The following is a 19,081-nucleotide window of genomic DNA, read 5'->3' on the forward strand; positions in this document are numbered from 1 at the left end:
CATTTTTCAGACTACTTGACAAAATAAACACGTTTTAATGTATGACTCTGTTGATAGATCTATGAATTGTATTTTTTTCAAGTCAATACACAACGTCAAAGTCGAAATTATAACGTCGTGATGGCGTCACTACTTCGCACCATTCTCCGATTATATTTTTCATAGTGGTAAGAAACAAAAGAAAAGAGGTCAATCAAAAATTCAGATTTAGTATGAAAACAAAGAAGAATTGATTATTTGATTAGACTTTTATCCGACATTTTAATTACATACAATCACCCAAAGCAATGGCGTGGCAGCTTCGGACGTTTAAATCGTACATTCTGTCCATCTTTAATAGTTCTGAGGTTGCTACACGCAACGACTCCTCGATTATAAAGCAGTCGTGGATTTTCCGTGATTAAATCACGATTATGGTTCATCTTTCCATGATGTTTTGGGTAAGGCGCGTCCTGGTGCACCGCCAGTAATGTCCTTGTAACATCAATGACGTCACTTCCCGTCCGTCGGGCATCGAATACCAACCAGTTATCATAAAGTTTTTGACCGACTTGTACTTCGGGTATATATTTCCAATGGTAGTCTGGAGTCGTTATGAAATAATCGATTCCTAGCGTATTTTTCATTAATGTACCCCTTTTAGACGCCTCTGTAATATTTTTCCACGAACCCGCATCCTCTTTAGAAACGTCTGGGGTGTTCATCCGTTGTCCTACCAACATAAGAGTGTTATTGACAAGCATAGGCGAGTTTACTACGGCATGCAAAGTTTTTATGAGAGAATTCGTGAATAGTAAATCCCCGTTTGAAAATCCATACAGTTTAGACATCGGTTGTATTTCCATAGCTTCTAAGAACATGTATTTCAGTACCGGATGGCCATTGACTTGATGTTTCACAGGTCTGATTGTCCACCCTAAGAGTTTATACTTGTCCGGAATGACGTCATTTGTGAACACTATGATATTAATACTTGGTTGTAGGGACGGCCAGTTACGTAAGGTATTGTTGTAGACGTCATATCGCTCCGGAGTTGTTGTCCACGTGGTGAATAGTGTAAGTAATGGTCCTTGTTGGCTATTCTGTGGTCGTTGTTGGCTATTCTGTGGTCCTTGTTGGCTATTCTGTGGTCCTTGTTGGCTATTCAGTGGTCCTTGTTGGCTATTCAGTGGTCGCATTTTGCTATTCAGTGAATTTTGCTGGCTATTCAGAGGTCGTTGGCGATAATTGAAATAGTGTCTTTGCATAGGAAGATCAGTATCGTCACGTTGAAGATAGGCGTTACCGAGATATAGCAAAACTCCTATACATCCAGTTAGAGTAATAATGAACTTCACGCTTGCTTTTACCTTCATAGTTTTGTGACCACAATAAGTGTTTTAGCTATACTCCGTACACTGATGTCTCCTTATAAAACGAATATCTACAAATCAATGAAGAAACACAGGTTACCAACATTTTGCATTAATGAATATATATGTATATCCTTTTATGTAAGAAAGGTGATTTGGGTTAAAACCATATAATCATTTTTTTTTAAAAACCGAAAATATGTAAGTAACCTAAATTTTTAGTACACACCATATATCTTCACAGATTATTCAATAAAGACGCATTAAAATTCCACAAGTTTTACGTTCAATATAATTCGGATGTTTTCTGAAACGACGAGACCAGAATACAGTCTGCGTAATTGTGCTGTATAATTAAAAACAATGACTGAATCTTTGAGCTGTAGCTTCGAGTGTAGCTATTTCTGGTGTACCGATGATAGACGGTGGAAGAACGTTTAATCCAGACCACCGCGAACACTAGAACAAATATACGTACCCGGCCGCCTACTATACCTTTCGGCCGGGTACGAATTGGTCCCTATGTGTCCTAGTGGAGCAGTGCCTCCGAAAATCACTCGGGCACAATTTTCTATACTTTTTTTGTGGGTTTCCAAGTATTTTGTGCGTATACAAGTATTTAAATATTATTTTTGTTGAAAATAAACATAACTGTCATTCTTAATATCTACCGTACCGCTCACAAAACGCCAAATTCATACTTTGTAGACTTGCTGTATAAATTCACTGCGGAAAGGTCTTCATATGTGTATATGTAAAACAAAATGTCTCCCTGAGAATTTGATATTTTACATGGTTCAGTTTTATTGCCTAGTAGGTAAGCGATATAAAACAAGTACGATATAATGCATGCAAACGTTTAAATAATGGTTTGTACAACCATTACTTTGCTCCATTAGCAGTAATAGGCACCAATTGTAGCTCTAAAGACGACAACATTTTCTGTCTAAAAGTCTTTTGAGCTACAATATTCCAGACCACCGCGAACACTAAAAGATTAATTGTAAATATTACATAAGGATAGCATATGGTAACTGTATGTTGTCTTTGATATCTACTACGTGTACATATAAACACTTACTTGTATTCCAGGATTATTTGTTTGTAAGATGGAAACACTGATCAAGTCACGCTGTTTGTAGTCAGCAGAATGCACACTCTTTCAGACACAATGCTTTCAGCTTTCCCTATAAATATCGCCGCTGATCGTACCCATGACCTTTCTATATTACAATAGATCCCTATGTTATTTTTAGCGATATACTGGGGTGATAGGTATATGTAGTGCGCGATACCGTACTAAGGGTTAAACGCTGATGTGTTTACATACTAGCTACACGAATTAGCGTTCCAAAAAGTTAAGAAGGCTACCATACAGCATTATCTATTAGAAAGCAATCAAATTCAGCTTGACGAATTGTTCACAGTTAGCTGGAATGGTTCTTATGACAATTAATTTTTGAAGAATGCTAATTTAAATGCTTTCACATTAAATGTAAAAGATAATCAACTTCATAATATTCATGAAAAGGCCACCAGGCTACCTTCCGAAACAAAATATTAAAAGTTTTTTTAAAACAATAACAACATAATAAAATTGAACACCAAACAAATTCAAATCTACATATTAACAATGAAGATTCATGTCTCTGTTCTACCGTCTGGCGCAGTAAAAGTCAACTGACGCGTGGTAATTAGGACGACGTCGGCAAACATAATACGGCCTGCGTGATAAAAATCAACGTTTTGAATATTTAAATGAAGTTGTTTAGAAAGCGTAGTGGGCCTTTTCCTAAGGCTAACAAGTTTTCCGTCTAATATACAATGTACGAAGTACGGATATACTTGGACAGGTGCGTGACATACTTAGGTATGTAAACAAGAGTAATATTTCGGTTAAAACTGCACTTTTGTTTAGCGCATTCAGTTCCACAAACATCCCCTAAGTAAAGCCTAACATCTTGTTTCAGCATCTCCCATGTACGGACAGTTAATACAAGTAAATCATGATCAGCGAGCTAACAGTTAGGCTATACACTGTATATAGATGAACAAAACTCGGCATATCAACGAACATTTAAAACCTCTCTAGACTTAAATACTATATATTCTATTCAGTACATCAAAGACGTATCTCACTTATAAATCCTTGAGTACAAGTAGCGCCGCCTTGTGTGATTTCTGAGAATAATGCCCGACACCCAGAAAAAAACATTCGAAAAAAGTCATTTCACTTTCGCACGCCGCATGAAAGCGCAAATGCTAGGGGGTCTTAAAGAAGGAGGTAACAGGTGTGTCCGGAGAAAGGACGCTTGATCTTTCATGATCAGGTGACACTTGACTTTTTCCCATCGGTGCCAAATGTCGATTTAGTTTGTTTAAGTTAATGCAAGGAAGTACCAGGATTGCTGGTGGAGGAAGCTAGAGTACCTGGAGAAAACCAGCGGTAAGTACCTAGCAACTGCCCCACATGGAAATCGAACACGCGACCCAAAGGTGAAGGTCTTAAGGTAATCGGCCACCGCGGTTCCAAATATCGAACCCAGAATTGAATTTTAAAGTTTCATGTTTTGTTAAACTAAAATTAATATGTTTTAATCTGTGTCTCAGCATAAGTATGTCGATTAATATGCAATGCATAACAAGAAAAAACTTTATCTAATTTAATACAGTAACGTTCGTGGTATATTTTTCATCAGATTACCATCAGTTCAACATCAATGGGGAGTCTTTCTGTCCGGTATTGATATATTGTACATGAAACATTTACATTAAAAAAGTTAAACACGTGATTCCATAAATATTCATGGTGTGTCCTTTATTTAGATTAAATGGTGAATTTCCTCTTTATTTACATTACAAGGTCATAAACTACTAAACATGAATGCTTTTGTAAGGTCTAATCCAGTCCAAAAAACGATCCTTGTATGTACCTACTCTAGACACTAGTATATATAGTGACATGGTGTCATACTTATCTACTGAACCATTTGGACTTAATTATATTGTCAGAATTTACAAACAACTCAACAATTAACAATTCCACAGTAATACAGTAGGTACCTTGTACGATGGCCCATATCAGCCAACATGGCAACTGCTTTACTAAACTGTAGTTGTACACACATTTGTGGTGATTGTCATGGCAACTGCTTTAGTAAAAAGCACTTGCCAACATGTTTTGTCATTTTACGCGTGGTAACTGTTTTGTCATTCTTACGCGTGGTCCATATCAGCCGTGTTGGCGAATGTCTGGCTTTTGAGACAATTAACATTCCATGCCGATATCTATCCGAGTTTGACGCTGTACACGTGTACTTATCAAATGACCTTTGAAACAAAAACGATATTTTATGACACTTTTCTTGGTAGAATCATTGGTAGGTGACACAATCTGTGGCTAATGTTGGCGTTTGAATGAAAATAGGCTTTCAGTGAAGTAACTCAATATACGTTAAATAAAATTTAATACTCATCTTTAATAATATCAGGTATTATGTGAGATTTTAGGTTTTCCCTAGGTAGGGGCATATAATGATATATTTAGGTGGGTTGAATGCCTGCATTGAATTAGCTTCCCTCCTAGACTGACTACCAGGCCAAGTTTATTGGGAAAAAATCACTGAAATAAGTTTCAAACTACATATAGGAGGAGATAATCTAGCTATTATTTGGTTGTCCCCCTCCCAGGACTGTAACCTCTCTTCATTCGGCTGTCAACATTATTTACCGTGACTTACCGTACAATAACTTGTTACCACCTATGACTGTGTTATTTAATGACTGTAATCGCCTTTGTTTGGTAAAGCGTCGTGATATATCGTTTTTGGTTTCAAATGTCATTTAATCAGCACACCTGTACGGCATCAAACTCGGATAGATATCGGCGTGGAATGTTAATTGTCTCAAAAGCCAGACACTCGCCAATACGGCTGATATAGGCCACGCGTAAAAATGACATAGCAGTTACTCTAGTAAAACAGTTGCCTAACGAGTAAAATGACAAAACACGTTAGCAAGTGCTTTTTACTAAATCAGTTGCCATGATAATCACCACAAATGTGTGTACATCTACAGTTTAGTAAAGCAGTTGCCATGTCGGCTGATATTGGCCATCGTACATTTGTATCTTATTTACTACAAATATGTTCAATTACACCTAAGAAGTAATATATGTATAGCCATTTTATAGGTCCGTTTTAGGAATTCTGTATTCGCATATTACAGAGTTATCTGTCGTTGCGGGTAGGTATTGATTGTGACGTCACGTGTTTGTGAGTATAGTGTCATATTTTTCGGAGACAACGACGTGAATTGCGCCCACAAAATATTGACATCACAATGGATACAGTTTACCTACCTGCATGCTAGGAAGCGGCGAATTCCCCGAACACCATCTATGGTAAAGACAAAGTGAGGTGTTTATGTAGGGAACCCTTTTCAGTTTAGTTATAGTCTGTTTCAAAATCTAACACCAACTCAGGTAACTTTTGAACCAGGTAATTTTTTAACTAATATGATAAGATACATTATAAGATACAATAAATATACAATTTTGTTAATTGCAAGTATTTGTTTAAGTATTTGTATCAATTATTACTATTTTTTCCCAAAATAATCATATGATAATACACACTACACAATATCTATATTTTACAATAGCAAGCCTATTTTCAAAAAAATCATAAATCAATAAAATTTACAGTTTTATTAAATCATCATATTGTATAATATCATTTAAGCACTAAGGTAATTCAATGGTTTTCTAAAATAATCTATAATGATAAGATATGTTATCAAAGTGTCTCATATACATTTGGATATGCAAAATATTTCATTTCTAGCCAATTTAACCAAGATGCAGCAGCTGTGATGCTGAGTCGGCGTATGTCATCAAGCTTTAAGTCGATGGCTCCAGTCTGGTAACGGTCTTTCAGGGTTGCCAGGCGTCTGTCGATGTTTACATACTTCTTCTTGCGGGGTTTGGTTGGAGCTCCAGCATCTCTCTGTATCCGGCTGATGTCGTTGATGTTCTGCATGTCCTTGAACATCTGTATAATGGTGTATATGTTAGGATGTGAGTGCATAACTCGTCTCTTCAGTTTCCCATGCCATGCTTCCAGGTGGTTTGTAGTGCGTGGACCCTCAGTCAGGAAGTGGTTCCATGTCGTTTTGTCTCCATGAATGTAGTCGGTAAATGGTATGAGTGGATGAGGGATGTCGGCATCATTGGCATCCTCCAGGGCCTGGAACCAGACGTCCTCTACACGCTCCATGGGAATGAGGGGCAAAACAGCAGCTCGACGCACAAGGAGTCTCATGTCGTCGTTGTCGCGGTACAGTGTCTGAGGTCCTGTTGACTGAGCCTTTCTCCATATGCACTGAGTGAGGTGAAAAAAACATCCTTTGACATCTATTCCAGAGAAGACACTTCGGATAGCATTGTGTGTGGCGATCTCAAAGTCGACGAATGCAGTAGTCGGGTGGAAGGGAATGTTGAAGTTGGTCATATGCTCCTGACGTAACGTGAAGAAGCGGGTGTAGATAGTCTGGCTCTTTCCGGGAAGTAGTGCATAAATCATCGGAGTCATGATGCCGTCAATCTGCGTATGGATGCTGTAGATCTGATAAAACAGTGTGGGGCAGGTGTAGAAAGTACCGTCGCTGAAGAATACATCCGAGGCAGCAAGGTCGGCAAGGTTCTCTGATGTAGCAAACGCGAGGATTCTGTTGTTGTCTTCACCATCGTCAAACAGTAGAAATTGTTCACCAGTCGATGTCTCTGTCCATCTTCCATCCAGGTTGAGGTCGGCCATGGTTTTTGGTAGTGGTGGAATCTGCTTACGAAGAGCTCTGTAAAGTGATGACTTGGCACCGTAGAAGGTTGGCAGATGCTGGACCACAGCTTTGAAAGAGTCATCCCAGTCGTTGTCTCGAAGTTGGTTGAGTTCCTCGTCGAAGATAGATGGTATGGGTCGCACGGACTCTGCACAGCGGTTGCTAATCTGGTTCATGATCTGCTTGGCAACAACGTTGGCTGGGTCAGAGGCACGTGTGTGAGGATGTTTTCCGAAATTGACTTGTATGTCGTTAAGTGTTGAGAGGGAGGCTGAACAGCCGAAAGTAGAGCATCTCCAGAAGGTCCTGTCGCCACTTTTACGAGTCTGTCTGTAGATGAAGCCGTCATGGGATAGGTTACGTCCGCCTCTTTTGTTGATGATGAACTTAACGTTGATATGTGCGTTTGCCATTCCGTATGTGATAAAATGAAATTACAGTAAATTGGAAAATGCTAGTAAAGATGTTTTACAAAATCTATATTACCTAAATCTGAAAACTAAAACAAGTCAGAAATTCCAAGAAAATAATGAGAAATTATCAACACACCTTAATCCCTACACTGTAAACATTTGAGTGTTAAGTTACATCAAAAAAGGTGTCACCACAGCTGCCTCCTTTTTGGTGCAACTTTACAGCAAATTTTTAGGTTACACCACTGGTGTAAAGTTACAACACTGGTGTTAATTTACAACAAAAAAGGAGGCAGCTGTGGTGCCACCTTTTTTGGTGTAACCTTAATCCTAAAAATTTGGTGTAACGTTACATCAAAAAAGGAGGCAGCTGTGGTGCCACCTTTTTCGGTGTAACCTTAATCCAGGATAGGTGTAACCTTCATCCAAAATAGGTGTAACCTTTTTCCTAAATTGGTGTAACCTTCATCCAAAAAAGGTGTAACCTCATCCAGGTGTAAAGTAACACCACTGTGGTGTAAGGTTACCCTTTCATATTACGCGTTGGTGCAAAGTAACACCACTGTGGTGTAAGGTAACACTTCAAACGAAGATATGGTGTAAAGTAACACCGCTGAGGTGTAAGGTTACCCTTTCATATTACGCTTTGGTGTAAAGTAACACCACTGTGGTGTAAGGTAACACTTCAAACGAAGATATGGTGTAAAGTAACACCGCTGATGTGTAAGGTTACACTTTCAAGTTATGATTTGGTGTAAAGTAACACTACTGTGGTGTAAGGTAACACTTCAAACGAAGATCTGCTGTAAAGTAACACCGCTGAGGTTTAAGGTTACACTTTCAAGTTAGAATTCGGTGTAAAGTGACACCACTGTGGTGTAAGGTAACACTTCAAACGAAGATCTGGTGGAAAGTAACACCGCTGAGGTTTAAGGTTACACTTTCAAGTTAGAATTCGGTGTAAAGTGACACCACTGTGGTGTAAGGTAACACTGTCAAGTTAGGATCTGGTGTAAATTAACACCACTGTGGTGTAAGGTTACCCTTTCATATTACGCTTTGGTGCATAGTAACACCACTGTGGTGTAAGGTACCACTTCATATTAAGACCTGGTGTAAAGTAACACCACTGTGGTGTAAGGTAACACTGTCAAGTTAGGATCTGGTGTAAATTAACACCACTGTGGTGTAAGGTTACCCTTTCATATTACGCTTTGGTGCATAGTAACACCACTGTGGTGTAAGGTACCACTTCAAACGAAAATATGGTGTAAAGTAACACCGCTGTGGTGTAAGGTTACCCTTTCATATTACGCTTTGGTGCAAAGTAACACCGCTGTGGTGTAAGGTTACCCTTTCAAACGAAGATCTGGTGTACAGTAACACTGCTGAGGTGTAAGGTTACCCTTTTAAATTAGGTTTTTATGTAGAGTAACACCACCGTGGTGTAAGGTAACACTTTCAAGTTAGGATCTGGTGTAAAGTAACACCGCTGAGGTGTAAGGTTACCCTTTCAAACGAAGATTTGGTGTAAAGTAACACCACTGTGGTGTAAGGTTACACTTCAAACGGAGATCTGGTGTAAAGTAACACCGCTGAGGTGTAAGGTTACCCTTTCAAACGGAGATCTGGTGTACAGTAACACTGCTGAGGTGTACGGTCACCCTTTTAAATTAGGTTTTTATGTAGAGTAACACCACTGTGGTGTAAGGTAACACTTTCAAGTTAGGATCTGGTGTAAAGTAACACCGCTGAGGTGTAAGGTTACCCTTTCAAATTATGATTTGGTGTAAAGTAACACCACTGTGGTGTAAAGTTACACTTCAAACGGAGATCTGGTGTAAAGTAACACCGCTGAGGTGTAAGGTTACCCTTTCAAATTATGATTTGGTGTAAAGTTACACCACTGTGGTGTAAGGTAACACTTCAAACAAAGTTCTGGTGTAAAGTAACACCGCTGTGGTGTAAGGTTACCCTTTCAAATTATGATTTGGTGTAAAGTTACACCACTGTGGTGTAAGGTAACACTTCAAACAAAGTTCTGGTGTAAAGTAACACCGCTGAGGTGTAAGGTTACCCTTTCAAATTAGGTTTTTATGTAGAGTAACACCACTGTGGTGTAAGGTAACACTTTCAAGTTAGGATCTGGTGTAAAGTAACACCGCTGAGGTGTAAAGTTACCCTTTCAAATTATGATTTGGTGTAAAGTAACACCACTGTGGTGTAAGGTTACACTTCAAACGGAGATCTGGTGTAAAGTAACACCGCTGTGGTGTAAGGTTACCCTTTCAAGTGAAAAGTTGGTGTACAGTAACACCACCGGGGTGTAACGTTACAATTTCAAGTGAGAATTTGGTGTAAAGTTACACCATTTTGGTGTAACTTTGCACGCTTACACCAACTTTGGATTGAAGTTACACCAAATTTGGGTAAACAATACACTTTTCATTGTTCGGATTAACTTTACACCAGGAACGGTGTTATCGTTTTTTTACATCGATATTGGTGTTAAGTTACACGTTAAAATCACAATAAATGGATTAGTTAACACTAAAAGTTTACAGTGTATGTAAACACCCCACCCTACCCAGAGTTGGTGTTCGGGGAAGACCCCAGTTGATTTACCTGAGATTTACCTGTGATCTTGCAATGAGAACAATTCTGAAATAGACTATAACTCCCTATCAACACACCTTAATCCCCTATGTAAACACCCACCCTACCTAGAGTTGGTGTTCGGGAAGACCCATAGGGAGTTAACTATGTAAATGCATAGACGGAATAGTCGACATACACCGATGATCACGGATCACCAGCTGTGTACAATGTACATGTATTACTCGGCTTTCTCATTGAATAAACATTTACTGTGTATATAAACACTACACTGTAACTACAAATAAATTTGACGGGGACTATCATCGGTGACTAGGTATTCAATTCCTTTTTTACCTTGAGCGTTCTCCGCTCATCGGTTTAAAACTTTAATTATACAAACACAATTAATACATAAAGTCCACTCTGACATCCATGTAAATAGCCATTCTCGTCATAATTACATGGCTGTATAAGCCATACCAGTGTAGAGGGATAATGCTAGTTTCAAATTATAGCATATTATTTCTTATTACGTAATTTAACATATTATGCTAAATTCGATAACTCTTTTTTGTTCCCTGTTTCTGAAGGTTGAATGAATTAATAAAACGCTTTCTAAAGTAAGATAACATTCACATTTCAAAATAATTTATTACAGCTTCTGAGCAATAGGTCCAGCATCATGAAGACAGAAAAGCAAATTTTCAAGGTCAACACATCGAAACATTTAACAATACAAAAGGGGGATAAATGAGGGGGGAAAAAAGAAAAAAAAAAAAACGATAAAAAATAGTGGAAATATTGTATGTAAGGTACATATTTGTGTATAGAGTAACTAAGTTGGTTTTAAGCATGGAAGTATGTGTTTATGTGTATGAGTTTGGTTTGTTTAGTTTTACGTCCTATTAACAGCCAGGGTCATGTAAGGACGTGCCAGGTTTGTTGGTGGAGGAAAGCCGGAGTACCCGGAAAAAACCACCGGCCAGCGGTCAGTACCTGGCAACTGCCCCACATGGGATTCGGACCCGCATCCCAGAGGTGGAGGGCTTGTGGTAATATGTCGGGACATCTTAACCACTCGGCCACCGCGGTCCCATGTGTATGAGTAGGTATGAACTCTGGATATAAACGCGAGAGAGAAAACATGAGTGAAAGTGAAAAAAAGAGAATATTGAAAAGAATAACATTTGTATCACGTAATTGCTAATGAAAGGGTTAAAGTGAAAAGAAAAAAATAGTAGTGAAAGGAAGAATATTTGAATAAAGATATTTGGTGATGTAATTGCTGATACCAATAAAAAGTTTGAGTTAAATAGCTTATTAGATCTGAAAGTGACGGGAGAAGAGTCTTAAAATAAAGGTCATCTTCATTACACAATGAGTATAAAACTCATATTGAGAAACCGATTAAGTTCTTGTTGTAAACATGAATTCTTGGAAGTATATTGGTATAGTTAGAAAGCGGTCGTAAGCTACATTAGAGACGATACACTATACGTACACAAGACCGGTCTTATGAATACGTAAGTCATGACAAATTAGTTATCGACCACAAACTATTTTATTTAGACCTGGCTATAATTTAAGACATGTGCACGATGAAAAGTTTAGATAAGGTCGTCGTAATTCGGCCGTCAAAGATATTTGAGACAATAGATAATCAGTGATGTTTTTTTCTTCAGAAAATGGTTTAAAATTCAAACTAGTGGAGAAACTTTAAGACACAAAATAAGGAAATTTTAGTGAACTCCTTTGAATGATTAGACAGATCTAGTACGTGGTCCTTCAATATTTGGCTCGGCAAGATAGACCGTCTCTATAATGTTTGACTGATGTCACACATTAGTCCCGGTTGCTGAAAATTTGACCACCACTATAAAATTAGACTGAGGTCATCAAAATTCGACCCGGTCGCTTAAATTAGATCATTGCTGTAATATTAGACTGAGGCCATCGTATATCACAACAATCTGACCCAGTCGCTAAAAAATTAGACTCGTCACTGAAAATTAGACCACCACTATAAAATTAGACTTGGGTCATCAAAATTAGACCCGCCACTGAAAATTAGACCACCGCTGCAATATAAGACTGTGGTCACCAAAATTAGACCGGTCACTGAAAATTAGACCGTTGCTGTAATATTAGACTATGGTCACCAACATTAGACCGGTCACTGAAAATTAGACCCATCATTGAAAACAAGGACGTATATGATCTCACTTATAAATCCTTGTTGAAAATTAGACCTGGTCACTGAAAATTAGACCGATCACTGAAAATTAGACTGCTGCTGTAAGTACCATGGTGGTTATTTTTAGACCAGTTTGCTCAGAATTAGACTTTTTCTGATTATTAGGTCATTTTCTCTCAATATTAGGCCTGTCTTGAAAATTAGGGTAATTTTTGTCAAAATTAGGCCTTTACGGTCTTCCTGTGTTTGGAGCTACTTTTATTAGGGAAAGTTACTTTTAAGACACAATAATGCATCTTAAAAGTTAAATACACTATTGTAAGAGTGATTCGAGTAGTTCTGAACATTTCTCCACTGATGTGGTTGAATTGGGTTCAAGTTCGGCGAGCTTGTTTGTTTGATTAATTCATGTCCAGCTTATTCTTTATTTCTTTGCACTACAAACATGGATCACTCCACAGTACATGCCTGTAAGCAGATTACAGTGATACCAATTACAACTTCAACTTTCAAAAGAACTGGTTTATTCCAATATGAATTAACATTTAATGCAAATTCAAAATTGTCACTTTTAAGTGATTATGAAGTCATATGTCAGGGTTAAATACATACTTTGCAATCATTGGTTTTTTTTTTATTTCATTGGATAAGCTTAAGGTGTGTTAAATTTGTACATTCTTTACATTCTCTACATTTTTGTTAATGAATTAAAATATACTGCCGAATATTAGGATAAGTCATAAAAGAATTGGCTACTAGTTTTGAATTGGGAGTGCAAGTTTCATTCCAAATGCAATGAGTTATTGTCAACAGACCTGATGTTGGTCCTGTAACATGCTGAAATGGAAGGCTACCAAATTTGTTCAAATAAATGCCCTAATTACCTTCATTCAAGGTCAGTGTCAAATTGGCTAAAATCTTTAAATGACTCCTTTATCAATATCTGGCAGGCCTGTAGCCATGGTATTGCGTTTGTAGTATCCTGAGATGACGGGCTACCAAGTTTGATCAAATGAATGACCTTGATTTTCAGTCAAGGTCACAGTCACAAGGGTCAAATAGACTTAAATCGTAAAATGACTTTAAACTGTGGGACATTATTTCATGGGCTAGTAAAATCGCTCTCTTAGCTAGAGTTAAATCCCGTTTGCAATTCTCTTCATTTCATTTGCGACATTCCTTCAGGTGTCGCCCACTAGTAAGTAAATGTTCAGTAGTTTGTTAAAGATATTCCACCGCTGACAAACGGTATTTTTTCTTTATCAAAAACAGGAGCAGACGAATAAGTATTTTTCTTTAGTTATAAATGTTACTTGCATGAACCACCATTGAAAAGTTTGAGCTTCTAGTTTTACTTCAAGATATAATTACTTAAAATAATTATTTGCCTCCTGAATGTCGTATATGAATAAAGTACTGATTGATCATTTATCTAAAGCAAAATAAAAATTATTTTGTGTTATTTTCAATTTTAATTACACATATATATACTCGATTAAACACCAAATATTGTTCAAATGATGAATATCTTTTATGTTCTTTCAGCAGCGGAACACTAAAAGTGAGGTTCTACAATGATCGTAGAATGTATAAAGTGTTAACAGTTACATTGTAATACACTAAGTCTAATATTTATTATTGCAAAGGGCATTAAAACTTCGTCAATAACTTTCGAAAGCGTTAGGTTGCATACAAAGTTTCATTAAGTTTTGTTATTATAAACTAATGCTATCGTGTTAACAAAGTCCAATAATGATATTATTACAAAGAGCATTAACACCGTGAGAAACTATCGAACAAGTCATGACTCCGAGATCTTACTCTACAAAGCTAAAGTGATATTTATTTACGCTATCGTGTCTACAAGGAAAAGTAAACTTACACCGCACAGCGACAGACAAAAGACTATCCTATAAAAACATACAATGTAGGTCTCCATGTTTACATTTTTGTTAACCCTAAGTTGCACATTACCTTACCTAACCGAGCTTAATTTGTAATCATACGTCATTGCGACTACGCTAATTTGAACGCAGCTCCTCTTCCATTGACTATATAGAGACATATGTAAATATGAAGTTTGTCCCATCTGACAATACAGCATGTACATTTATACCCTATTTGCATATTACAGAGTTATCTCCCTTCGTGGGTACGTATTGATAGTGAGGTCATATTTTTGCGAGCGTAACGTCGTACGTCTAGGGAATAACGATGTAAACTTGCTCTCACAAAATAATAACGTAATAAGCGATAATTCCCGAAAGGAAAATAACTCTAAAATGCAATGACGGAATATTCGCTATCCACAAACACTGCGCAAAGGGGCGTTACTCCTATTTATCATGTTTATAACACAGCAAACTTTCACAGGTTGCATGTTCGTTATGCCAGTCACATAAGATGCACAGGTGTTCCGGTTGAGTACATCATAGTCCTGCTGATTTCAAGGCATTGTTATCACCCGACAATCTAACAAGGTAAGTTTTCGCAGTTGGAAGCAATACTTTCTCTAAAGTTCAACTGCCTCAGACAAGCGTTGCAAGATAGTCAAAAGGGTTTATCATAGGTCCAAATATCCCAAATTATGCAAAAGATGTAGTACTCGTACAAAATTGAAAGGACTTTGATAAACAATTCAAGCTTAAATCCCAGATGGCTTTCAAACATCACGAAAGACAGCGAGCTCTAAAAGAAAGCCTTGGCGGCTCTTATCGGTCAATGCAAAGCCTCGCGGAAGAAAGATGAAGGTATGGAACTTTGATCCCTCAAACAAAATCCAGTTTAGCTAGGAGAACAGGTTGGAAATTAATAGAGGAACACGCAATCGGCGACACAGCTTTGGAGTCAAAGCACAGAAACAAAAAGATTGTCCGTGGGGAGAACAGAGCCCATAGGAAGGCGAAGACTGATCTTAGTTTAGAGGAAATCGAAATACACATTCACTACATGTAACGTTTTTCACTTGAAACGCATTTTAGTAGCTTTTTTCGCATTAAGAATTATCTCCTTCACTTTCACTTTCTCCTTTATAACATTTATTTATTTTGAATACCTTGGTTTAAGTCACCAGTAGACATTAAAAGTTTTGATTTTTATATTATATTTTCGGAATGAAAATATTGGATTACATTTGTAGTGCACCTTCAATTCATTTGTATAAAATTTCTCTATGCGTATAGTAGTATTTATATTCACATATCATTTAGCTAACAAAATCGTCTTTAACCACCTTGTTTCCTCTGATTCTCTTTTTCTCCTGCTCTTTTCTTGCTTTAGGTCCTTCGTTAATTCTTTATTTGACTCTCGTTGTTTCGGAGTTAGATCACGAGCAATGTAGATTGACTCACAGGCGTCTGCATTTGGTTTTGGAAAAATACAATGTCCTACCCATACCATATGTTCATATAGTAGGGGTAGGTTATTATATCAAACCAGAAGCAGACGCCTGTGATTGACTTCAGCATGTCCTGGTCAATATCTTCCTGCCACTTTGTTGTAGCTTCAATCTTATTAAAACCTCCTCAACATACAACAGAGAGGAGGTTTACCGGACCGACGTGAAATCAAGATATGATTTTAATGAGATTGTGGTAGTAGCTTTCTCCTGGATCCCTTTTCGTTGAACACTGACTTTACAGGTCTAGGTCTCTCTGCTTGTTTGTTATGATTTCGAATTCTAATCACATGCTTAAAATCCAGTTGTCCAATTCCGTATTATCACTTGTTAGAGTCTGGTGTCATCTTCCTTCCTTAGTTGACGATTTCTGATTCACACAAACCATAGATCATAACATTTAGTTCGCGTCTTTTTTTCAATCTATTTCCTTAAGTCTCTCATCTAAAATTTGTCTGATGACCTGCTTTATATCTGTAAGTACCTCGCCTTTTATTTTCTGCATTGGATTTTCGACTTATTCCGGTTCTGATTTTTTCTACTATTTTGTGTCTTTTTATCATTATCCTTTATGTCTTTAATGCCTTGATCTTCGGCCATCCTCGGGAAATTTCCCTAACATACCCTAAACACCCACACAAGGCTACAAATGTAGATTCATTTTGATGTATACTAAATGACCAAACTACCTATCCCATCTCTCGTCGCACGCATAATCTTCAGGTTTGCTATAACATAGTCTAGGGAGGTATTACGACAGTGTTTATAAACCCTGAAGTATCGAGGATGACGTTGAATATAACGATGGTGTTTGTAACCCCTGGAGAACCGAGGATGAGGTTGGATATAGTGACAGTGATAGTAACCCCAGGCGTATCAAGGATAAGAGTGAATTAAACGACAGAGATGGTTACCCCTGGAGTATCGAGGATGGGGTTGCATATAACGACAGTGATAGTAACCCCTGGAATATCGAGAATGAGGTTAGACATAATGAAAATGATAGCAACCCCTAGAGTAGCGAGGATGAGGGTAACGACAGTGATAGTAATTCCAGGAGTATCGAGGATCCATAAACTACTCTTTCAGATTAAGCTGAAAAAAGTAACACCGCCGGAACGTTTCTTTTTGGAAAATTGTACAAATATCCAGTTTTTACAGGTAGTCCTTAAATCTAATCGGACATTATCACGGCAGGTGAGGATATGTGGCCTTATGACCTAAGTGACCTGTAGATAATTAAAGGTGTCTTGACCATGTCTCACCTGTAGAAGACTGGATTGTAATGGTCAGTCTATTCTAAAGATTAGATGATAAGGTATGGAAAGTAAGAAGATAGTGTATGTTTTCCTGCTGGTAATCGCCGGCAGGCTGTTAGATACAGAAGGTGAGTATATCTTTGTTTTACTGTTACGTTATATTGATATACGTGGTTACCTAAGGACTGGTCCAGACTTAAATGAGGTACAGGTTAAAGTCCCACTACCTTTCCAAAACGGCTATTATTTTTAAAACGAGATGGATAGTTTTGTAAAGTCGCATAAGTTATTAGCTTACTGTTAATACTACACTTATCATCACCTTCTAAATAATTTAATTAGGATAAATAAAATATCAATTTTCATAACGCGGGTCGTCTTATGATTCCCGCCGTCATCCTAAATACCGCGCGGTAGTTGATTATTACTGCGCCAGACGGCAAAACTGCGAAATGAATCTTCACAGTTATCATATATTACACAGGAAATCTTGCATTTGTTTGGAGTTGTTATCACATGTACATCTTAGGCCATCGATATGTATATTCTTATGTTATAATATTCTAAATTTTGCTCCGGAAATTTTGCTCCGGAAAGATAGTGAGCCTTTAAAGATAACTGAACTTTTAACAGCGAAAATAAATAATTAGCTTATATAACTAAATACAGTAATAACTAATTTCATGTTTAACACTTCGAGAACGAAAATAAACAAAAATAGCTATCAGTGGTACAAAATGTAGATTAAAGCCGGAGTACCCGATGTTGTTTTCGAAAGAGATGGAATGTATTCTGTACTTGCTGGTAGATATTGATTGCGGGTAGGTATTGATTGTGACCTCATGTGCTTGCAGACGTAACGCCATACGTTTAGGAGAAATAACGTCCACAAAATGATGACGTCACAATGGATACCTATCTGCAAGGGAGCTAACTCTGTAATATGCAAAGACGGATTGCGACTTTCGTTGATCTCTACATATGCTTCATATAATATCTATGGTCAAAAAGGATATGTTTAAAGGGGTGTAGAGCAATGTCTCAATTTCCGGTTATATATACCTACCTCACTTCGGATTCGAACACGATATCAAGAGGAGGAGGGCTAATGACGACATGGTGAACCCCGTGACCCCAGTCCAAACGACTCTACTTTGATATGTATGATGTAAATGGTTATATTTTACGTCTGCTAGCTTTATTTCAAAAAAATCGTAAAGAGCTGATACTGTTGATGCTGGTGGCTTGTCGCTTGACCACACATGTGACAGACATGTGAAATGAAATATTGTTCAATACGGATGAATTATCGCTCGCAGGGACATAACATGAATTACTCCTACACGTGTATGAGGTCTTATTCCACCTGATTACATTGGATGGATATGCGACCTCATACGACATCCGTATGTCCGCCATGTTGCTGGCAGCGCCCAGTTATTTGTCGCTGGGTTTAAACGCATCTAAGACAATTTAAATGGCAAGATATATTAAAGGTTACTGATTGACTTACTTGTTGATTATATGTTAATCCGTTCCGGCATATAATTTTGTATGACAACACCCATATATTGTTAAATCCATGTTAAATCGTATGCAAGTCGATGTGCTCAATTCTACTGTCACTAAACATAATGGCTGCTATGGTTAATACAAAACATAAAATTTAGATTTAGCGAAACGCATAAAGGAAATGAGGCTTACTTCGTTCCGCTTGTTTTGTGTACAAATTAAGATAACTAAATTTCATAAAATCTCAATATTCCTATATAAATTAAAAATGGCTGTCAATACAAGTGAAATACGGTGAATGTTATAAGAAATGCATTTATCATAGCTTCTTGGACTAAATTGTTGGAAATATCTTGCAAATATGTGTATTTATGATATATAAATCCAAAAAGGTAGGTGACAACATATAAAATGTGACTTTTGATACATTTTACATCATTTTGATCAGCTGTGGCCCAGCAACATAAATCAATGGTCGTGCTCGTTAGAGGTCACACGACGCAATGTTAAAAAGTATC

The 19,081-nt window shown here is 37.5% G+C and overlaps 1 protein-coding gene and 1 pseudogene across 2 annotated transcripts; both read right to left on the bottom strand.

Moving 5' to 3' along the window:
- On the bottom strand, positions 1–5,777 carry LOC138306006 (uncharacterized). Of its 2 annotated transcripts, none has more exons than XM_069246321.1 (2): positions 5,713–5,777; positions 1–1,423 (listed from the first exon to the last, which is right to left on the bottom strand). In XM_069246321.1, exon 2 carries the CDS (start codon positions 1,353–1,355, stop codon positions 276–278), a length of 1,080 nt encoding a protein of 359 aa, XP_069102422.1. In that variant the 5' UTR covers positions 1,356–1,423; positions 5,713–5,777; the 3' UTR covers positions 1–275. The 2 variants fall into 2 exon arrangements, with proteins under 2 accessions (XP_069102422.1, XP_069102420.1); XM_069246319.1 differs by lacking the exon at positions 5,713–5,777 and adding an exon at positions 2,434–4,411.
- A 424-nt stretch (positions 5,778–6,201) lies between these two features.
- Positions 6,202–7,603, bottom strand: LOC138305531 (uncharacterized; annotated as a pseudogene).
- Positions 7,604–19,081: the final 11,478 nt, after the last annotated feature.

The sequence above is a fragment of the Argopecten irradians genome, chromosome 13 (genome assembly GCF_041381155.1).
Source record: "Argopecten irradians isolate NY chromosome 13, Ai_NY, whole genome shotgun sequence".
Taxonomy (NCBI): domain Eukaryota; kingdom Metazoa; phylum Mollusca; class Bivalvia; order Pectinida; family Pectinidae; genus Argopecten; species Argopecten irradians.

What these genes read in the sequence shown, in the direction of transcription:
- LOC138306006 (XM_069246321.1), bottom strand. Translation starts at nt 1,355, where the DNA reads ATGAAGGTAAAAGCAAGCGTGAAGTTCATTATTACTCTAACTGGATGT.